Genomic DNA, 22,308 nt, shown 5'->3' on the forward strand with positions numbered 1-22,308 from the left:
GAAGTTGTCATTTCATTATGGTTGAAATGACCAAGTTTTAGAGAGGAAAAATCGGGAATCTGGATCGTAAATACAATATATTGCTGATTCCCACTAAAATTGTTATCAAACATAGTACAGATAAGCAAGTCGAAGTTTAAAATATGTAATAAATATATGGATGGGTTAAAGTTAGTGGTGTGAGTCAATTTTCAACAATTCCAAGTTAAGTCCAAAAATGCAATCTGGGAGTGTTAAACTGTTGAAAGAAAAAATGAACTAAATTGCAGCTTCAATAGTTTGCCACTAGATGCGTCCATGTGAATTTGTTAGAACCTTCAATTATTAGCATTGTAGCAGAGGTGTTTTTATTACTGAGGTCGTTATAATCTAGTTAGTTTTTTCTGCACCTAAAAGGCACACATTTCGAAAGGAGTTTGCTAAATAAACTGAGCTATTTTTGAAAATTTTGTTGGCAGCATCAGACTCTTCTTTATCACCATCTGTATCAAACTTTCATTATATCGTGTTTTTCCTTTGTAGCCTGGTGCACATGATGTAGCAAGGAGTTACTGTATAATAATTTGTAAAAAATTGTGTTATGACAAACTTTTTTTCACATCTAGCTATGTCATGCTTATTTTTGTACCCCAATTTATTTTTTCTTCAAGTTAAAGTACTTCATTTCATGCTTGAAACATCTGGATGCAACGAAAGATGCTTTTTCAAAAGCGTGTAGAGCTGCGAATGATTTGCATTACAGAGTTCCGAGGATAGAGAACCTCAGTGAGTATTAATCTTCTCTATAGTGAATAAGGATTCAAACCTATAGTAAGTGCATTGTTTAGCAAGTTTTGTTTCTTGATACATTCAATAAATTGTACTTCTTGTCCTAAGTTCCATTGCACTTATGTTTTAAAAAAAACAATTTTAGAGGCATAGAACATTTTCAATGCATGCATGCATACATTAATTTCAATTTCATAATGCTAGACGAAATTGACTATGCATATTATTGATGGAATTCAAATTCAAACTAATTAAATTTTATTTCAACTACTATTCAGAATTGGTTCTGAGCATTCACCATTTCACAACATTTCTGTTCTATGTTTCGCATTAATAGATAGGAAGCATGAAAATTCATGCAGACACTAAAAAATACATCAGGGTGGAAATCTGTTACAATTTCTGGCCGTTTGCTTACAACAACGCCGAAATTCAATTCTGTGTCATCGTGCACCGAAAACAAAATTTTCCCTTAAGAAACTTTGTAGTTGCATCCCAATAGAAGCTTTATGATAATTTAATAATTTTTCCTCCCTGCTATTTGATTTCTTGGGGGCCACAAATAGAATTAGCTTGAGCCCCCCCGCCCCCCCTAGGATTCTGTGCCCACACTTTCGACAACATATAAAATAGGATCAAACTATGCAAATTGCCACTCATCCGCAGAGCAATGAAAAAAAATTCAATCACTGTTTCCAGCTATGAAAACAAGTTGACTCCTTTGATTTATGCTTTCCTTACATTAATTATTTTTTAAATTGCGCCAATTTTCCCTGACTGGCTGTATGTGACGAAACATTAGGGTATATTTTAACAGAATGGAAAAGTTTGCAAAAGAACGTATTATCGCACTGGAAAAACCAATAACAAATTTGTAGGCCTGTAGCTCTCTGTGGCGAGACTTTTTAAAGGGGAGATCGGCTCGCATTCGCGCCTTGAAGTTGGGAACCCCATTCAGCCGACCACCACTGTGGCAACAGTGGGTTCGAACCCTGGCCTCACGACGCGAGTTCATCACTGTGGCCACTCGACCACCACAGCAGCTAGTAGAGAAACTGTCCAATTATCGTCCAGTGCGTTTGGCAAGCTCCCTCTCGAAAATTTTAGAAATCATAAATATTTTTTATCGATAGTTTATAGCCAAGGGGCCATTCAAGTATTACGTCAGCAATGTTTTAGTAATTTTTGCCCCCCCCCCCCCCCCTGTCAGCAAAACTTTGTCAGTACTGCCCCTTACCTCCTACCACATATTGGTGGGATCAGAAACGTACACGGGAGGGGGGGGGAACATGTGGGCTCATGTGCTTCTTCTCTCTCTCTCTCTCTTCCCCCCCCCCAGACAAAAAAAAATATTTTTTCAATTCAAAAACCATTTTTAAGAAAATCCTTTTATATGTTATTATAATCAATTTCTGTTAATTTCAATGCTATTTGAAAAGTGTGACCCATCCTTTGAGCCATATATGGTAAACCTTTAACCCAAGGACCAAATGTGACCCTGAATGTTATCGGATATGGCTTGCTCCCTCAAACCCAATTTTGTAAAAATGAACCAAGCGGCACATTTACAGATCGCTTAAATGACCCATGGCATAATTCCAGAGTATTTAAGTGGCCGTGGCATATTTTCAAATCACTCAAGTAGGCCCATAACACATTCAAAGATCACTTAGGTAACCTGCGACACAATTCCAGAACACTTAAACGATCTGTGGCTCATTTAGATATCCCTAGAGTGACGTGTCACAATTTTAGAGCACTTAAGCGGTTCCCCAGGGCGGTTCTACATCACTCAAGTTACCCGCGGAACATTCCCAGATTGCCTAAGTGATCCGTGGCATAATTACGGATCACTTGAGTGATGTGTTGTACAGTTCCAGAGTACTTAAGCGGCCCGAACACATTTCCAGAGCACTTATGCAGCCCGGACACATTTCCTGATTAGTGAAACATTTAGAGATTGCTTAAGTGGCTCTGTAAGGGATTTATCATTAGGGAGAATGTTAGTTCAGGTGCCCACAAACTAGTGAAAGAGTTTTCTCGTTTTTGCCGCACCGAGTAAGATGCCATTAAGAATATTTCATATTTTCATAAAGTGGGGGGGGGGGGAGTATGATGACATAATCATCATCCAAATTCCCCCTCTTGTCATTAAAAGTCTGCAACCCCCATCAATGCTGACGTAATACTTGAATGACCACCAAATGAAAATTTTCCCCCATTTGTGACATTCAGAAATTATTGGTTCAAATCCTATTAAATTTTGTATGGAGAAGGTTAAGAAGAATGTAGCTATCATTTGAACCTCCTTTTAAATCAATTAGAATTGTAAATTCATGCACAAATTATGTTTATTTAGGAAAAAAGAGGTGAGTGTCTTTTTTTAAATGTCCTCCTCCTGGCTACTTATTTTGTGAGAAATATATGATGAAAATATGGGTGAAAATCGCAAAAAACACATGCAGGCTCTTAGTCCAGAGGAGATAAAAGGTGTATCTCAGTTGATTGCTGAATGTGTTCATGGGTTTGCTCACCATATCTGACATAAGCAGCGTCAAGAAATGTATGTGGTGGGGTAGGATCATGTGCTGCTGACAACATAAATTAGCACTATTGCAGTACTAAGCACGTGTAACAGTTGTCTGATTCAATGAGTATATCGTGATGGCTGACTACACGAATGAGGAATATGCTGATATGCATCTGATTTACAGTAGAGCAGATGGCAATGGGCACTTAGCATAACGGATGTATCAGCGGCAATATCCTGTGGACACACTGGAGGATCTCATAGTGTGGGTTGTTGTTACTGCGGCAGACATCAAAAGCATACCTGGTATCTTCAAGTGCATCCTGGAATCATTTTTACGTCTTTGTAGACTGCGCAATGACATCAGCTGCCGCCAACTTCCAACAACTCTTATAATTATAATCAAATAAACCTTTTTGTTGTTATTATTGTACTTTTTGTCGTTCCGGCATGATGTTGAAACCTACATGTGTTTTCACAATTTTCACCCTCTCAACGTGGTTTGCAACATGTTCCATTGCAATTTTTGTTCCTCTTGATGTCTACTAACAACCCTCTGAGTTTGTCGGTCCATTAACAGAACACCCTGTATAGATCTCACAACAAAATAAAAAACTTCTCTCACAAAGATTCCAGAGGACTATATCCTATCGTGACATCTTGTTTTTTGATAGATGCTCATGCACACCCCAGTCTAGGAGAAAGTCCTAAATTATCTGCAAGATATATATATTGCAGAAGAAAATTCTCAGAGGACGTCATCATGAAGAACCATGAAGGGATGAAAGTTCAGTGATCAGTCCATTGTCAGGAAATAGCATGAAGGAGTTGGTAGTGGTAAACGACGAAGACCACGTGACCAGCCAGAACATTGCAAAGTCGGAAATGCAGGAACAGCAATCTCTCAGCATCCATGGCACCATCAATACTTTAGATGAGATTGATCATTTCAACTATCTCGATTAGAACTTGGATCGATTCGTTAAGTCTTCGGAATCTGCCAGGAGCAAGTAGAGCCTGAGGCGGATTGGTTTTGTTTTTCTTTACCTTATAGAGTTACCTTCCTAGCCAAAGGCCAAATGAGCAGAATATAAATAAGGATCAATGAGATGATATAAGAAAGGTAAATACGACTGTAAAATATGTCGGAAATGCATTAGAACTACATGACGAATGTGAGAACTCTTGGTGAGAGGTTTTTATACACAGACAAAACAATAATCTTGGCTTGATGGGGTAACAATATCAACTTGTCTCATGGCAAACACAATTATGCCACTAATACAAATACAATGCCACAACAGGCAAAATGGTCAACAAGGTGGCCAGGATTTAAATATTTAAATCATGTGCTATTCCGAAACCTGGGAAAGGCCAGTACAAGGTATAGACGAATCGGCCGCGATATTTTGAAAAGGAGTGGGGGTTAACGAAAATATTCTTGTAAGTTAATTTCACTGCTCCAATTTATAAATATCTGTTTCAAAACTGCTCCGAAATGAACTTTGTCACTTCCCACTCCTGATGATTTGTGTTACTTACTATAGGGAATGGAAGGTGTTGATTTTGTTTCTCATTTTCTGATTGTTCCTGAAAAAGCTTAATATAGGTACCTTCACAGAAATCTAAAAGAGATGGGGATATATTGAACTGTGGATCAATTTAGCCTTGGAAAAATGAATAATTGTGATCTTTTATTTGCCATAGTACCTTGCATTTTTCTGTCTTCCCTTGTCTCGGGCAAAGTTATTGATTAGTGTCAGCCCGTTCGGGTTTGAGGCCGTTCTCGTAAGTACGTAAGCGAATACCGTTCCCTGATTTCAATTGCGTTGTGTTGTGTTTTTAAAGTATAACCCAGGAAAAGTTTACACAAAGTAGTCATACACGAGATGCTGGAAGTTAATTAGTTTATTTTCACTGTAGTTAATTGAATTTAGGCCAATTGTATTTTCCATATCATCATCCTTATTAAAAAATATTAATACATATTCCATTCAAAAATACTTAACAAAATCTTCGGTTGGCCCCCAAAACAATTAAGCTCTTGGCCCTGAACATTATATGACTCGTGATTTTCCATTACACCTCAGTTCGCCCCCAAAACAATTAATTACAAGTACCTACACTATATCACATATGGGAGAGAGAATGTAATCCATGCATCACTCACCAGGTGAGACCCTTCTCCAGTCTTTAGCCCCTTAGACACTCATCGCAGCCAGGAAGCCGATTCCTGAAGTTACAACTCTCCTCTTTACAAGTCATCTCTTTTTCAATCTAGTTCATTACTGCATTTCTCTCTCACTCCAACTCCCCGTATCCAGATTTTCTCTTCCCTTTAAGATATTCATTTCGGACGTCCCCCATCCCTTGGAAAACTCCACCCATTTAATTTGATTTGATATTTTACCCCTTATCTCTAAGTTTCTATTCGTTTCTTGAAGGTTTATTCATAAGATTGGCCATTGCCGATCCATCCCTAATTTCTTTGTCCAAGTGACTCTCCCTTCAGGACCCCGAGAACCCCAACGGCCATGGCCTAACCTTTAACCTACATCAAAGCTTCCCATGACTAACACTCGGCATTTTAGATCCTCTGTTATACTTTAATTGCACCCCCTAAATAAAGGGATTCTATTTCTACTTAACTGGCCGTCATCTATTCTCAATCTCAAAATTTGTCTATTCATTCGTTGGTCCCCTTTATTTCCTACGATTCCCCGCTTTTTCTCCAAGAAAACACTCCTCGGACGATCCCTTTTGCCTAGGGCACCCCTGAAGTACAACCGACCAGATTCTTTGTGACGGTAACTAAAAGATTCCCTAATGAATGGCGATTGCCCCATCTATTTACATCAGTCTGTGATTGTATTTCTTTTAATTTGGACTATGTTCCCACCGCTTGGGCAAAGCTTCTTCTATTGACATGACGCCAGTTACTTTAAACCCTCAAGAAACATGTCTACCATCCATAGACAACCATTCTTATTTACGTTCCTGTTATTCAATTATTTGTTTGCTGTACTATAGTATATCGGTTACTGTCGCCTGCTATCGGTGCCTGACCTACAGTTCTAAATAGTTAAATCCAAAAATAACAAATTTAAATACTCCAAACTATCAATTTTAAATATATCCGAAAATAATAATTTTAAATATTCCCTCTATTCTCTATTTCAACTAGCACAAGCTAGTTAACATTAGCTCATTAAAATTTGTCTAAATCAATTTTTTTAAACAATAAAATAGTCTAAAATCAGGAAGAGAGAAACAAGTGTTTTGTCTGGTTTTTCTTCTGAATTTTTTTGAACTACAGCCGAGAAAAAATTATCAGGATGATTCTAGCTGTGAAGAGATAGCTCCCAACTTCGAGGTGCAAATGCAAGCCGATCTCCCCATTAAAAAGTCTCACTGCAGAGAGCAACAGGCCTACAATGGTAAAATCTTCAAACATTACACTTTACTCATAGCTTGAAAAATATGCGGTAGATGGCAGCACTATAACAAGCATTACACAGAAACAAGCTTCATGTTAGGTTCACGACATGAACACACACATTCCAACATGTATCAATTCGTTAGAAGTTCTGGAGAGGAATACGGATGAGGTACATGTTTTTTTTTGTTTTTTGTACATTTTCTTTGTTTCTGCCAAAATGTAATGCATGTATTTCCAGAAGGGTAAAGAAAGGAAACTCAGAGGGGGCGCAGTAGCCCAGGTCGATAAGATACTCGCCTAAAGTACCAAAGGATGTTTAGAGGTGTCGCGAGTTCGATACCCGGTTCGTGCTTGTCAGAAAACTTTACTGACACAGGGGTACAACAAAAAAAACGGTGACATGACCGCAGAAAAAAATGCTACCGCAGGGAGTCCCACGTCGAGGGGTTAGCGCACCAACCTCTCAATGAGTATAAAAAACAAGCCTGCCGTACGGAATCAGCAATAAATTGTAGGTCCGGTCTAATTAGCCCTCGTGTGCAGAAAATTGTTGTGGTGCGACAAAAATGATGAAGAAACTCAGAGATATTTATTTGTTTCCATTAGATGATCCTGAGGCTGCTGCTATTGCATGTCAAGATTCTGATGATGCTTGTGAAGTGGTCGTCGACCTCATTGAAAATGGCCACAAGAACATCTCTGCATGCAAAAAGGTTATCAAACAGCTTGAGATCTGTCAGTTGTGTTACTCTGATCTAGATGAAGCGGCGAAAAAAGTTGCTGCTGTGAGTACCCAGACATTTCTGTATTATGATAATAAGTTTTATCTATAATAATCTTTATCTAGATACTTTATCTATGTATATAAAATTGATTTTTCTGTCTGTGTGTGTATGTGCTACATACAAATCTACAATTTTAGATCGATCATCACCAAATTTTGCGTATAAACCAAATGGGACCCGACTTAAACGATAGGCTACAGAGATGCCACTGGACTCTAATTTACCAGGGTCCTTTTTGAGTGAAAGTGGGTGCCTCTAAAAGCAAATGTATCTTGAAAAACATTATGCCCCCCCCCCCTATAATTCACTGGTATCTGTATGAATTTTCTTCCAGTATGCCCCAGGTCTTTGATTACCTGCTTATATTTCTTCGTTGAGACTGAGCGGTAGGTCATGTTCTGGGCAAGAGAAGAAGTTATCTGTGAATCAAGTAATTTTTTCATTTCTAAAAACATGTTTTATCCAAAGATTCATTTACTTTCATTGTCTACTAGTAGGAAAAACTTGCAAAGAAGCTCATTAGCGCATGGAGAATTCAATGTGTGGAATTTCGTACATGTAATAAATCTAAAACAAATATACAGTTGATCCCGCTTATAACGTTTCCCCCATTTAGAATGTTTTTCCACTTAGTACAACTTATTTTCATGGTCTTAACAATAAGTAATTCTCATTGAGATTTTTCTGTTTAAAGGGTTTTCCTATTTATAACGTTTTTATGACGGTTTTTGAAAAACGTTATAAGCAGGATCCACTTTAATTAACAGTTGAAGGCACACATTTATATATTTACTGCTAATCACACACAATCTATAAATTCCCTTCCGATTGATTTTACATTTCGTAAAAAATATCTTAGTATTTTCAATATCTTCTGATCAAATTTAAAGCAAATTAGAATTCTCTCTCTTCTCTCAGACACTTATCTTCTCATTCCTTATTCATACTTTGGTTTTCCTGGTAGAATGATTTTATTTTCCTTCCCTGCTGGTCCACCACTCTGATCTGTCGCAATTTAACTGCCACATATTTTAGCACCTGAATATGGAAGCTATGTCAGATTTGTGTTGGAGAAACTTAACAGTGTGCTTATGTGTGTGTGCCCAGCATTTGGCATGTTTTGTGTTCAGTAGGTGGTGCCATCTATCTAGCGCCGCAACTAGGTACTTTCTCAAACAGGGCAAGTGCACATTTTGGCACACCCATGTAATGTAGAAGAAGCAGTTATAAAGGGTCAATTTGATGTCGTCCAGGACACTAGGCACGCCTGTCCCTGTCCCTCCCAGTTGCGGCCCTGCATCTATCCCCCAAACTGGTAATGCATGCATTTTAAGTTCAATGTATGCATATTTGTGGTGTTGGTCTGTGTGATCGCCATGGCAACCAGAAGTTATTTTCAAAGGAATAGCCATCTCAAAATTTGAAATCTTTAGAAAATCACATTTTTAGCCGATTACCATTGCGCAATCGCAAGTTCCAAACACGTATTTTCACCAAAAGCAAAATTTGGGATAAAATATTGGAATAAAATAATTTCTTTTATACTATCTGTGAAGAATTAGATCCTTGTGCTTCTCCAAAAGCTGATTCTGCTTACACACCCATGATTTTAGCGATGCGAAACGGTGACTACCGCATAGCAGTTAGATGACAAAACTGGATATTCAAGGTTGAGTTTTTACAGATTTGGTTTTTTTCCACGATATCGGGAAGATTTTACAATTTGAATGGCCGTTCCAATCCTTTATGATTAAAAAAAATGCGCATTCACAATATATATTGTAGGAACAATACATATTTAATGTGACATATAAACTTGGTCTTTGAATGCCAGCTGATAACAGCAAAAGTACCATAATTTCCTGGAAGGGAGAAAATCTGAAAGGTAATAAAAAATCAGAAATTTGGAACTTTTCTGTACACTGCCCCTCATTTAGGGAAGCAACTAGAAAGATATACATATCCCTCATCTTATTCAACAACCCGCGTGTATATCAATACAGTACAGTGTACAAAGTAGTAAAACCAGTTTTTCAAGGTCGTGCGATCATGATATACGGTAAAAAGAAGAAAAAAAAAGTTGGAGAGGTTTGTCTCTCTATACTTTTTTTCTTCTGAGAACTAGGAAAGAACACGTCCCGAAGGATGCATGAACAAAATTTTTACGCATCCTTTTCCAAAATTCCGGGTATTTGATGCGTTATAACGTGTCAATGGCATCTCTGGGCTACTTTAAAATTTCGCCACTAATGGGCAAAAACTGTTAGACAACAATGGTTTTTGGGCCTGAACAATCACTTTCGAAACGTTTCCCTTTGGTTACTGTGGTTTCCTGGCAATGTGTTTCAGACGTGTATAAGCCTTTACAATGGTTTGTCACTTTAACGCTGCCAGTGTATGTATAATAGTTTATGCCTTTATAATGGTTTGCCACTTTTTTCAATCCTCCCAGTAATGAGAGCTTTTTGAATAGACACCATCATCAGCATCACTTTGAGGGTAAGGCAAAGGATGATCCCCACAGAAATCAGTATTAAAATTTCCGATTTTACTGTAGAAATGTGGAAATTTAGTGGGGTTTTCCACCACATCAATAATTTTAAAAATTGTATTGAATTCTCGATTTTTGAAATATTGAGTTCACTTAGAGATACGAAGCGCAGAAAATTAAATATGAAGTAATTAGCCGGAACTACTTTTGAGTTGGATATCCATGCAATAACATTGATTTCAACTTTTTTTTTATATCCTCAATAACGAATCTCAATATTGTCTTTTAATTCATTCACTTCTACATTTCTTTAAATCTAGATTTGTTTCTTACATGAGTTGCGCAGGAATTCCTCATATTTTTTACCTTAGTCACGGTTTGTATGTCCCTCTCAGAAAGAGGGAGATGTCACATGATTATAGCTAGTATATATATATAATACAAGAGAAATGAAGATAAAAAATGAAATGGTAGTGAAAAAATTAGCATTTTGAATGACGAAAGCGCTAGTGCTGCTCACTTGTTCTTTCAAAATATATATATATATATATTTACATATATATTACATATATATTAAATATATATATACAAAAAAAAGAATTATTTTAAGAAAAGTGTAAACAAAATTGAATTTCATAGAAGTGAAATACAACCTATGCAATAGGTCGTCATCAGGGGAAACCCCCATGCAAGGTTTGAAAAGTGTAGGCATTTCTGAAGGGTGGCTATGCCTAGTTGCATTAAAAATGCCAACCCTTGTTTCCTGACGCCTGCCTTCTCAAAAACATGTTGGACGAAAAAAAAGACCATGAAAAAATTTTAAAAATGCGATATTAGAAAAATGTATACAGAGCTTCAGATTGTAAGCTCAAAGAAGCATGAGAACAATATATGCAAAGTTACAGGAACATAATAATTACATGGAATATTTTACAAAGATTATGAAAAATGTCAAAAATAAATTAAAAAGTCCAAAAATGTAGTCAAAATCACCGGACATAACTTATGAATAGGGAAGACCGTTTTGTTGTTTGGAAGAGAAGTTTTTTAAAATGTCGTTGAAGAAGGCGGTTGGAATACTGTTGACAGATGCAGCTTTGAAAAAATTGAGGAGTGCTGTATTGAATTTGTTTATTATCACAAATGTCTCTGAATCTACAAATTTGCAAAATGAGTGTTTCTGAATATTTTGGTGTTGATGTTTGAATGCTGGTGGCTTAAACTGTTAACAAAAAAATTGAAGTCTTTTCTTTTGTCAAAAACACCTGTTTCCCATTTTTTGTTGTTTTTATATATTTTTATATCCAAGAAAATTATTATGTAGTCTTTTGTGGTTTACTTCAGAGAAAGCTCTTCAGGGTAGATGTTTGGGAAGATGCTATTAAAATTGCATTTGTTGAAAATGATTAGATCATCAATGAAACGAAAGCCAACAAAGCTGTATTGCAGTTTGGATTTTTGTTCATAGAAGTGGAGAAAAAGGTTGGCAAGGGCGCTCAAGTAGCAGGTCCCCATTGGTATTCCTTTAATCTGCGTGTGGATATGTATGCCATTATAAAGAAAGTTTTCAAGAATGCAGAAAAGTTAACAAGGTTTTTCCAGTGTGTGAAATTAAATTTAAGGGAACCTTCTCTTGTATTTTTGAAAGAGATGAAAACATATGTCAATGAGTTTATTGTGCGGTATGTTGGTGAAGAGGTTTGTGAAATCATATGTGTAAATGTGAGAAATTTTATTGTTGATAAAGTCTATGGTGGTTGTTAATGAAAATGTTGGCATTTTTAATGCAATTTGGCATAACCACCCTTCAGAAATGCCTACACTTTTTGAACCATGCATGGATTCCCCTGATGATGACCCACTGCTAGGTTCTATTTCACTCTCATAAAATTCAGTTTTGTTTTCCTTTTTCTTAAAAATTTTTTTGTATATATATATACAACCTCTGACAATAAAGTTTGGTGAATGAAGTCAGAACGGCCAATCTGGCAACACTGGCGAAGCAAAACGCTGCACATGAGTAGCGGCAGGTGTTGACCATCTGCCGCCACCGTTGTTCAGTTGAGCGCGTTTGTGTTCCATGAAAGACTTGTTTTACAAAGTGCTTGTTTAGTGTGTTGGTTCTTAACTGAGAACAGGAAAATGAACAAACAGAAGATCAATTTAAAGTTTTGTTTTAAGCTTGGCAAGACACCGAAAGAAACTCGCGCGATGCTGGTACATGTTTATGAAGATCAAACACTGTCCATGAAGTGTGTGTACGAGTGGTTTGCCCGTTTTAGAGAAGGCCGGGAAAGTGTTTCTGACAACCCCCGTAGCGGAAGACCGGTGACCTCCGTCAGTGACGAAAACATTGAGAAAGTGATGAAAATGATCACGAAAGAGCATCGATTAATTGTGCGCATGATAGCTGATGAACTGCAGATTAACCGTGAATCCGTTCGATAAATCGTTACCCAGAATTTAGGGATGCGAAAGGCGTGTTGTCGTCTTGTGCCACATCACTTGACTGACGATCAGAAGCAGGCACGTTTACAGGCTTCACACCAAATTTCTTGAACTGTATTGTCACTGAGGATGAGTCCTGGTGTCTCAGGTACGACCCTGAAACGAAACGGCAAAGCATGGAATGGCGTTCTCCTGCATCACCTCGTCGGAAAAAGGTCAGAGCAGAAAAATCATGCATCAAAGCGATGCTAATCACCTTTTTTGATAATCAAAGCATTATCCACAAGGAATTTCTACCTGAGGGAACGACGATGAATGCTGCAAGGTACATTGAAATTTTGACCCGTTTCATGAAACATCTACATAGGGTACGCCCTCAGTACGCACAACAAGGTTCATGGTTTCTTGTTCACGACAATGCTCGCCCTCACACAGCCAATATCGTCAAACAGTTCCTGGCAAAAAAGGGGGTGGTGCAAATTGAACATCCACCATACTCACCAGATCTCAATCCTCTGGACTTCTTCCTATTCCCACGACTCAAACTCGCTTTGAAAGGAAAGAGATTTGACAATATTCCTGACATCCAACAAAACGTGACGAGGCTTTTGAACTCCATTCCAAAAGAAGACTTCTTGCACAATTTCCAGGACATGTATAGGAGATCTCAGCGGTGCATAGTAATGGGAGGTGACTATTTCGAAGGACAGTAAGGTAACTTTTGTTAACATTTCATCTACATTAATGTTACAGGACTATTCACCGAACTTTATTGTCAGAGGTTGTATTATATTAGGAACAAAAATTGAAAAATTGTGGTGTGAAACAAATCTAAAGATACAAAGATAAAGAAATATCTAAAATAGCTTTTAAAATGATAAAAGTGCTAGTGCTGCTCACTTGTCCATTCAAAAAATATGTATACACAGTTGGTAATTATTTGAACAAAAAAAAAAAAAAAATACAAGATGGAGTTTATGCAAAATTTAAATATATAACCTATGCAGGTTATATGCTGAAGTGGGTTTTCTGTGGTTCCCAACTTCAAGGCGCAAATGCGAGCCGATCTCCCCGTTTAAAAGTCTCACCACAGAGAGCAACAGTCCTACAAACAGTACAAATATTCAGTCATTACACTTCACTTCTGAGATCTATATGGCAGCACTAAAAAATCATACACAACACTAGATACGCACTCAGACTGGTAGGTACATATACTTAAACTTTGGGCACAACTCACTATGTAGTAAATTGCCCATGGCGATAGACCTGAGTTGTGCTCGGCTTGAAAAAAAGAAAAAACCTATGCAGGTCGTCATAAGGGGGAACCCTCTTGCATGGTTCGAAAAGGGTGAATGCCTGATTCAGGGTTGTTTGGTTTAAACCAAGTGGTTTTTTTTTTTAAAGCCTGTTTGGTTTTTTTCAAAAACTCAAATAAAAGTGGCCTAAATATCTTTTTTTTTTTTCTCGAAAAATATCATATTGGTTCATTATTAGCCAAACTGTTTCATTTTTACCACATTTTATATCCTTGGGGTATATTTTGATGGTATATTTTTAAATGACATAAGATTTTATAAGTGGTTTTTTTTTCAAAAAGTCTCATAAAAGTGGCCAGAATGTATATATATATTTCATATGAAGCATCTTAGTTATTTAAAGTTATATACAAAAGCCAAAATTTCTCATTCTTACAACATTTTCTAACCATTGGCTACATTCTGATGCTCTATCTTCAGCAAATTCATGAATAAGGATTGCATCACACATCTAAATGTAGTGGTGTAATATCTCACAGGATTCTTTTTCCCTTCACAAAGAAGCAGCAACAGTAGTGACACCATCATGCTAGGAGCAGGTGGTCCTATAATCCAATAAAGACACCAGCTGTCTTTAAAGGACAAAGACTAGTGTACTAGTAGTTACATTACCTCACAGACATTTTAATTTTATTTCCCATAAGAAGTAGCACATCTCCTATTGTATAGCTGCTCCCAGTCTTAATATCTAAATTTTTTTTTTGTATACTTTCACTGTTAAACCCAGTTAATCAAGGTTCTACTGTATAATAGTAACAAATTTATGAAAAATAATCAGTTATACACAAAGTGATTATAATTAAAGTTTTGGTTCCAAAACTATACAATATATACAACTACTGGTCAGAATGACTTGAAAATTTGCATGGATACTCCTGAAGCAATGACAATTTGGCAAAAGAAAAAAGTGCAAAATGTGCAAGTAGATGATGCTGTACTTGGCCAGCAGTATAATCTATTTTGTGCAACCACATCATTTCAGCACTTCCACAGCATCCAGTGTGTGTAGGTATACAAAGCAGCTGCTGAAGACCCATTTTGACAATAACAGGAGGCATCTTAACCCTTGCAACTTCTGGCTGTGGGGGGCACCTCAAAATGTTGAATTGCAATCTCCAGCACATCTCCTATATGTTAGAAATTCCTCAGGAATATTAACGTGCGGGCGCGTTTGGTTTAATAAAGGTGAATTGCAAGCGCATCCACATCATGACTATGGCATACTCTGATCTGTTGTTGAACAAGAATTTTTGTGCTTTCACCTCATAGCCAGAACATGGTGGACAACATATTTAACATTTCTTGAGTAAGTTGTAGTTATTTGTTCAATTACTTCATTTTTAGTGATGTTTCCATGAATTATGAAATCGTGTAATGCTATAATTAAGTTATCATTTTGCCGTGACTGGCTATCGTTTCCATTCTGCAAGCAAATTTCCCAAGTGTTGGATGATGTCATTAATTTTACATTTTTAAGTATTTTTCCCCTTTACCAAATAAAATTCCATTTTTTCAGGAATGTTCATGTCGATTTTCAAGTCATTCTGACAATCATTCTTTTTTTACAGTGTTTTGATATCAGAACCTTAATTATAATCGCCCTGTATATAGTAAATCATCACTAATTAATTTGCATTATTTATGCTTCATTAAATGCATTATATTCACCTAATTTTTATTATAGTTTTTGCAAAAAGCTTCCTAATTAAGCATACTGAAAGTAACTGGAGAAAAAACATCTTTAATAATAACATTAAAAGAATTTTTTCAAACACAAAGTATTCCGTTGAGTTAAGCAAAAAATCATTAAATTGCAAAAGTTAGTTTTTGTTAAAATGTAAGAAATATTTGTCGATTAATTAAATATGGGAATAGTGTTAATTACATAAATAAACATTTTAGTTTAATTAATTATTAGAAGTTTGAATGATTTTTCAGAAATTTTATTGTTTTTAATGTCAATACTATTTAAAATAAAAACCTGGTTTAAACCAAAAAAAACCCGGGTTTTTTTACCAACCCTGGCCAGATTGCACTAAAAATGCCAACCCTTGTTCCCGACGCTTGCTTTTTCAAAAACATGTTGGACAAAAAAAAGTGGAATGAAAAATGGGTAAAAAAAATATATTGAATAAATTTACAATATTTGAAAATATACAGAGCTTTAGCTTTATAAGCAAAATGAAGCATGAGAAAAATATATACAAAATTACAAAAAATACAGAAATTTCAGGGAATTTTTACAAAAAATAAATTAAAACATTCAAAGTGTAGTCAAAAATCATCGGACGTACCTTAAGGAGGGGGGATACAGTTGTGTTATTTTCTAGTTTAGATGTTGTTGAGGAAGGCGGTGAGTATGCTTTTGCTAGATGCAGCTTTGGAAAGATTGAAAAGTGCTGTAGTGAATTCCTGCTTATTATTACATATGTGATCGATATATAAGCTTGTTGCAGAAAATGAATTCAGCATTTTCTTTGATATTTAGAGATACTGTAGTAATTTTTGCAACTGCTGCTGAGTTGTGGGTACTGGATGTCGAGCATACATCTTTCTAAGGAACATTTGTTTGCATTTTGTTAATTTTGTGCCATTTTGTCACCCACTGTCTTTTTGCTGAGAGAAATCAGTTAATTTTCACTTTTAATTTTTTATATGGAGGTAAAAAGCTTGAAAATCTGTGTGAATTTTGACTTTGACAATGCGGCAGTATCTGAAGTCCAAAACAGAAAGATGCTTTCTATTTTAGACATTTATCACCTTGTTCCAGTGGAAGCCAGAATTTATCATTTTTAAATCTTATGGTTTAGCATTGACAATTGACTATGAATTGCGTTATTGTTGAATATGCTGTCTGTGTGTGTGTCCTAAGGGAAAAGGGATTTTTAATTTTTCTAATCTCGTATTCACTTTCAAATGCTTCATTTTTAGGCTTACAAGATTTACAGTAAAAAACTAGCCAATATGAGAGCAAAAACAGCAGAAAAAATGGCATCATATCCTGATTCAACTTCAAGTCACCCTTCATTTGTATCTCCTTCGTCAGATGCTTCCCAATGTCAATCGCCAACATCTCCAGAGTATTCCATTCCCTGTAAGTTTTTTCTTTATATATCAATGTCGATCAAAAGTTTTATACATCAATGTAGATCAAAAGTTTTATACAGGGTGATTCTAAATTTGTGGCACAAACTTCATTCATTGGGACAAAAAATTGGGAAAACATGGGGGAAAAATTTTCAAACTGAATTCATTGGTACAAATCAAAGAGATAGTAAAAGACACCCAAACAAGCATTTTTTCTCATAGAATGTGTGATTGAATTGCAATAGCAAAGGCAGTAGAGCGTTTTCAATCAGTGCACAATAACACTTCACCAAAAGAAAATATCATATTTTTCCTACGTATTTGCTGCGATATGTGCTGTCAATCATTCAATGGTGCAGTGGGGTTGTAATGTGGTAAGCGTTCTCATGGTGCAACCTGGGTAACGCAAAATCTACCACAAGTCATTGTACTGCTTGTCACAACAAGGATCCAGAGAGGGGTAATCACTCCTTCCAAGAGCTAAATGATGTATACAAAAAAATTGCTGTGTCCCATATTTTACAGAGCAATCAAAAGAACCTAAACAAGGAATCTACAATCTACTCAGAACTCATTTCTCTGGATCCACACCTGGCTTGTCATTGTTTTAGTGCAGCATGACCTTGATGGTCCACACAAATAAAAACTAAACTTTTGTTTAAAAAGGTTTTTTCCAAAATTGTTTTTGTTACCAAGTCATTTCTGTGATTTTGCTTTGGCTCGAGTCAATCCTATAGGATACTGAAATAGTGCTATAAAAAAAATTAAATTAAAAAAAATATATTTTTTTAAGGAATTTTTTTTAACATTATTCTATGATAAATTGATTCTATGATTATTATATGGTCTAAGGGGGAGTATCGCCCCCACATCCTAATTTTTTGAGTGGCAGCCCTGCAAAAGGTGGATTTCTGCAAATTACGTAAATAAATTCTAGATCACCCATCGCAGGTACAATTTCTTTAGAAGCTGCATGAGTTCTAACAAGCATACTGTCTTTTGGCGTGGGGGGAAGATTTTTTGAAGACAACTGTGCATCATTGATTTTAAATTATTCAAAGACAGGAATTCTACACCAAGTCCCTAAACTTCTTATTTTTCGTTATGCTCTTTTTGTGAAACATTATATTTTGACCTTTGTATTTGCTTATGACATTTTTAAAAAAACCATGATTTTCTTATCTTAAAATAATACTTTATTTCATCTCCTAAAAACAGTCATATCATCTCCAGCTGTTGTAAAAGCTGAAGCCCACAGCACGTCACATGCTGGTACTGCACTATCTGAATCAAGGTTGAGTTTGGACAAGCGTTTATCACTGATGCTGAATAGCGGGAACTCCTGTCTGCTTCCTGCCTTCGTATCTGCAGTAGCTGATTTCAAAGTCAAGCCAGAATCTTCAAAGACCCATGCGAAGTCTCCTTTGGATCCTTTACCTTTAAGAAGTCCAAGTGGATCTTTCTTCCCAAAGAAGCAACCGGTGAAGAGAAAAATAGAGCCATTGAGTCCTCCCGTTCTTTCCGAAAAGTTGATCCCCACCTTTGAAGAAGAAGATGCATCTAAGGAAATGTTAAACGCTATCATAGAACTCGCCAACGATCCTATTGACTCTCAAGAGTTTGAAATCAAGAAACCAAAGATATCAGACGTGTTAATGAACTTTAGTGATGCTAAGTTACAGAAAGTGAAGAGTGTGGAACAGACATCAAATGAATTAGAACCTCTCACTAAAAAAGAGAAGATGGTAAGCTTCGGTAATAAGGATAAGACTCCAGTAAACAAGCCCAATGACCTAATACCATCTGCCATCTGTGATGGAGCTAGCCGAGAGAAATCTTCCACTACAGCCAATCCCAAAGATGATCCGAATGTGGAAATAGAAACAGTTACCAAAAATGCTGCTACTCAGGACAGTAAACTGAAGAATGATAAAGATCAGACCATCAGGAATGGTAAAACTGCGGAAATTAAAAGTGAGAACATAAAAGAAGCAGAGAAAATTGTTCCATTCACTGCAAACAAATCAGAGAAAATGAATTCACTAAAAATGGACAATTACTTCCCTGCAAACAAACCAAAAGTATCCAATGATGTAGGCAAAAGTCGCACTGTTTCGGGCACCAAATCAAAAGATTCAGATGTGGAATCAAAAAAGGTTTTACCTTTAAATAAAGTGAAGAATGCTGACCTGAAAATTAACAAAGAAGATGCTGGAGTCGTTCATAAGTCTAAAAACAATGAGCACAAAATGAAGAAAGATGCTGTGCACAAAATCAAAAGTGCAGAACAATCAAACAGCCACAGTAATGTCACCGATCAAACAAAAGTACACAAACCAGTTCAAAATGCTGTAAAGAAAGATGATCACAAATCGAAAAGTGGAGATAACATAATTAAAAAAGATCATAAGAAAATTGAAGATAAAGATCAAAAATCAAGAAAAGATTCATCAAGCGCCGATCAAACATTAATGAAAGATTCGAGTGCATCAATAAAAAAAACAAAAGATTCTGCAAGTGTGGCGAAAAAAGACCATTCTGCTGCATCGGATAAAGTGAAGTTGGCGAAAAGCTCCAGTGTTTCATCATCAATATCAAAATCATCAAGCTCAGAAGTTCATCGAAGTGGTAGCGGAGATGGTCATTCGAAGTCCCCCCATCATGTTTCATCAACAAGTGGAAAACCTATTAAGACATCATCCTTGAAGAATCATTCTGAAGCAGTTAAACCTTCATCCTCACATAGTAAAGACCAATCCATGAAAACTACTGATGATGCAGCAGCGAAAGAAACGGAGAAGCATTCGAGTTCGTCCCAATCTTCTAATCACAAAATTGCCTCATCGTCTCATTCTCCTGCAGTTCCCAAGACCCAGAAGGAAGAGGAAAGGAAGCATCACAAGTCGTCGTCATTTCATCATAAAAGTGATCAGGGCGAGAAGAAACATAAATTGCCCGTCATAAAATTGAATTTGAAATCTGATTTGATGACAGCGAAAGGTTCGCAGGAGGAAATGCTCAAGAAAATAGAGAAGACACCTCTGATAGTTCTTGAAAAATTAAAAGGCACTTACCCAGTGTGTAAAGAACACTTTAATTCCCCGAGGGACATTGAATCCATCGCAACAACTTCCGAAGAGTCATTGGAAACGAAAAAACTCTCTGGTAGTACTTTTTTCGTACCTGGTGAATCAATGGAAAAAACATTTTCTTCGGAAGCACAATGCATAGTACAGAACAGGAGTTCGGGAGTGGAATTGAAGCAAGTACCTGTAGCCGATGATCTTCAGTCAAGCAACGCTAATGGGTCATGTGATGAGAACCTCTTAGAGAAGCTTTCTGCGGGAAATCTGCAAACAAAAGAATCGCCAGTGCCTTCATTAACCGTTCTTGCTAAGAATAAAATTGACAAAACTGACTCTGATGAACCTTGTGATTCACAAATTAGTGGCAGACTGACAGATTCGAGCAAAAAGGACACAGATGAATTTATTGTATCACCAGTGGGATACGAAAATTTGGACCTGGCAGAAGTCGTGGAAATAGATGCTCGCGATTCTGCAGCGTCAAAGACAAAAGTGAAAGAATCCGCTGCTCCAGCAAAAGACGCTAACAGTGCTGCTGCTGCAGACAGCAAAATTGGAGGTAGATCGAAACGGGTGATTCACACTCGGGCACGGACGCGAGAGGAGTTTGTGAGCAAGCATGACTTCATGGTATGCCTGTTGGAAAGCTTGAAATTGCTCAACAACATCACTTCCAAAGCAAAACCTGTTTACATTCAGCAGAGGCCGAAGAAGAAGAGCTACCCCGACGCCATACCCATAAGGACTGTCCGTGAGATATTGAACCGCCACGACAAGAAGACTTGTCTGCTCAGCAGCCTGATGGGTTCCCGGAAAGAAGACCGGGAGGACTTCAAGTGCGTCACGCAGAGCAAAGTCGTTGCACAGAACTCCTCTGTCGACACCACTGCTGGGGGTTGCTGCAGAGACTCAAGCAATGTTGCTGGGTCTTCTGGTTTATCAGAAGGGAAAGCTTCTAACTTGGATCATGTTGACATGGAAATAGATTCCGAAGGTGAGGATTAGGTAACTACTGATCACAACCAAATAAAGCTTTGATTTCTGTGTTGATCGGGTAAAGCGATGCTTGTGCATCAGGACTTAATACCCACAGCAATTCAAACTACCGTCATTCATTGTTTGTGTTATGTTGTTTGTTTCATGATAACGTCACTCGAAACACTTTTTAAACTGAAATTCCCATGTCAGCTGCCATTACTATAATCTATTTTGTCGAACACAATTTCGACAATAAGCATAATTGAATTAATCCGTTCCTGAACGGAGAGCTCTTTAATTCTCATCAGATGAGATTATCAATTCTTAAATAAGCTGTATGTTTAAATGATCGAAAGAGGAAGTAAACGATGGATATGTATCCAGGTATCCAGTTGTACTGAGATTGTTTTTAATGAAGTTTAATCACTATTTTTCTGTGTAAAGATTCAGTGGCAGTGTTCTCCTTGAATACCCAATGGGAGATGACATTATCATAGCAGTTTTGAGTTGTTGGTTATGCTGATTTTTGAAAGAAAGCTGTATTGATCAACTCGTTAACACTCAGATATTTCTCTAGGACCTGTTTTCCCGGTTTCTGACTCGGACAAGAGCTTTCATTTTCTTCCTTGCCATTTGCAAAAGCCTATAAAACATTACCATTTTCTCCCTGTGTGGGCTGTCAAAGGGTTAACTTCTCATAATGGACACTCCTGTTTACAGACAATATTTTCTGTCCCTTGAAATGTCCCATTATTGAGAAGTTCTGTATTCGGTTTGCCATGAGCAAGGACATGAACTTGTGCAGAAAATTGATCGCCATCAATTCACTGCCAAACAATCTATCGACAGTGACATACTGAGTGGACAAGTAGATTAGTGAGTGATTCATGAAGTGAGTGAGCAAATGAGTAAGCAGGTGAAAGAGAGTCACTCATATGGCCATGCAATCGTGCAGTCAATCACATATTCACTTTGTTAGTCACAAACTCAATCTCGCTTAGGGTGGTATTCACTGACATGACTTAAACTCTATAGTCACAATTTTTGGACAGGAGATTGACACACAGATTGGTTAAGAAACCTGAATTTAATGAATCTGTGTGCCAATCTCCTGTCCAAAAATTGTGACTATAACGTAGCTGCCAAGTTTTCGGATTTCTTCTCCATCTCACAGACTCCCGAAAATTTATTTCATCTCCTGAATTTTAACCATGATTGTAAAAAAAATCCATACTTTTGAGGGGGGAAAATTTTTTCTAAAGAATTTACCCGGGAAAAAGATAGAATTAATGTCACAAGCATGATGCAAATTGTTGCCGTTGTGTCAAATCACAAAAAAAAGTTTCATTTTCGGGAAGGAAAAAGCCAACCAAACAG

At 36.9% G+C, this 22,308-nt stretch overlaps 1 protein-coding gene across 1 annotated transcript in view; it reads left to right on the plus strand.

Annotated features, from left to right (window-relative positions):
• LOC149078091 (uncharacterized) overlaps positions 1-21,051 on the plus strand; it is a 37,347-nt gene extending 16,296 nt beyond the window's left edge. The window contains exons 7-10 of the mRNA XM_089241684.1: positions 651-765; positions 7,344-7,522; positions 16,712-16,874; positions 18,086-21,051. Coding sequence (XP_089097810.1) covers positions 651-765; positions 7,344-7,522; positions 16,712-16,874; positions 18,086-20,958 — 3,330 coding nt within the window. The 3' untranslated portion in view covers positions 20,959-21,051. The remainder of the gene's footprint in view (positions 1-650; positions 766-7,343; positions 7,523-16,711; positions 16,875-18,085) is intronic.
• The last annotated feature ends 1,257 nt before the right edge of the window (positions 21,052-22,308 follow it).

Source organism: Pholcus phalangioides, unplaced genomic scaffold (genome assembly GCF_987345545.1).
Source record: "Pholcus phalangioides strain wild (caught in Gottingen) unplaced genomic scaffold, Ppha-v1.0 ptg000014l_1, whole genome shotgun sequence".
Lineage (NCBI taxonomy): Eukaryota > Metazoa > Arthropoda > Arachnida > Araneae > Pholcidae > Pholcus > Pholcus phalangioides.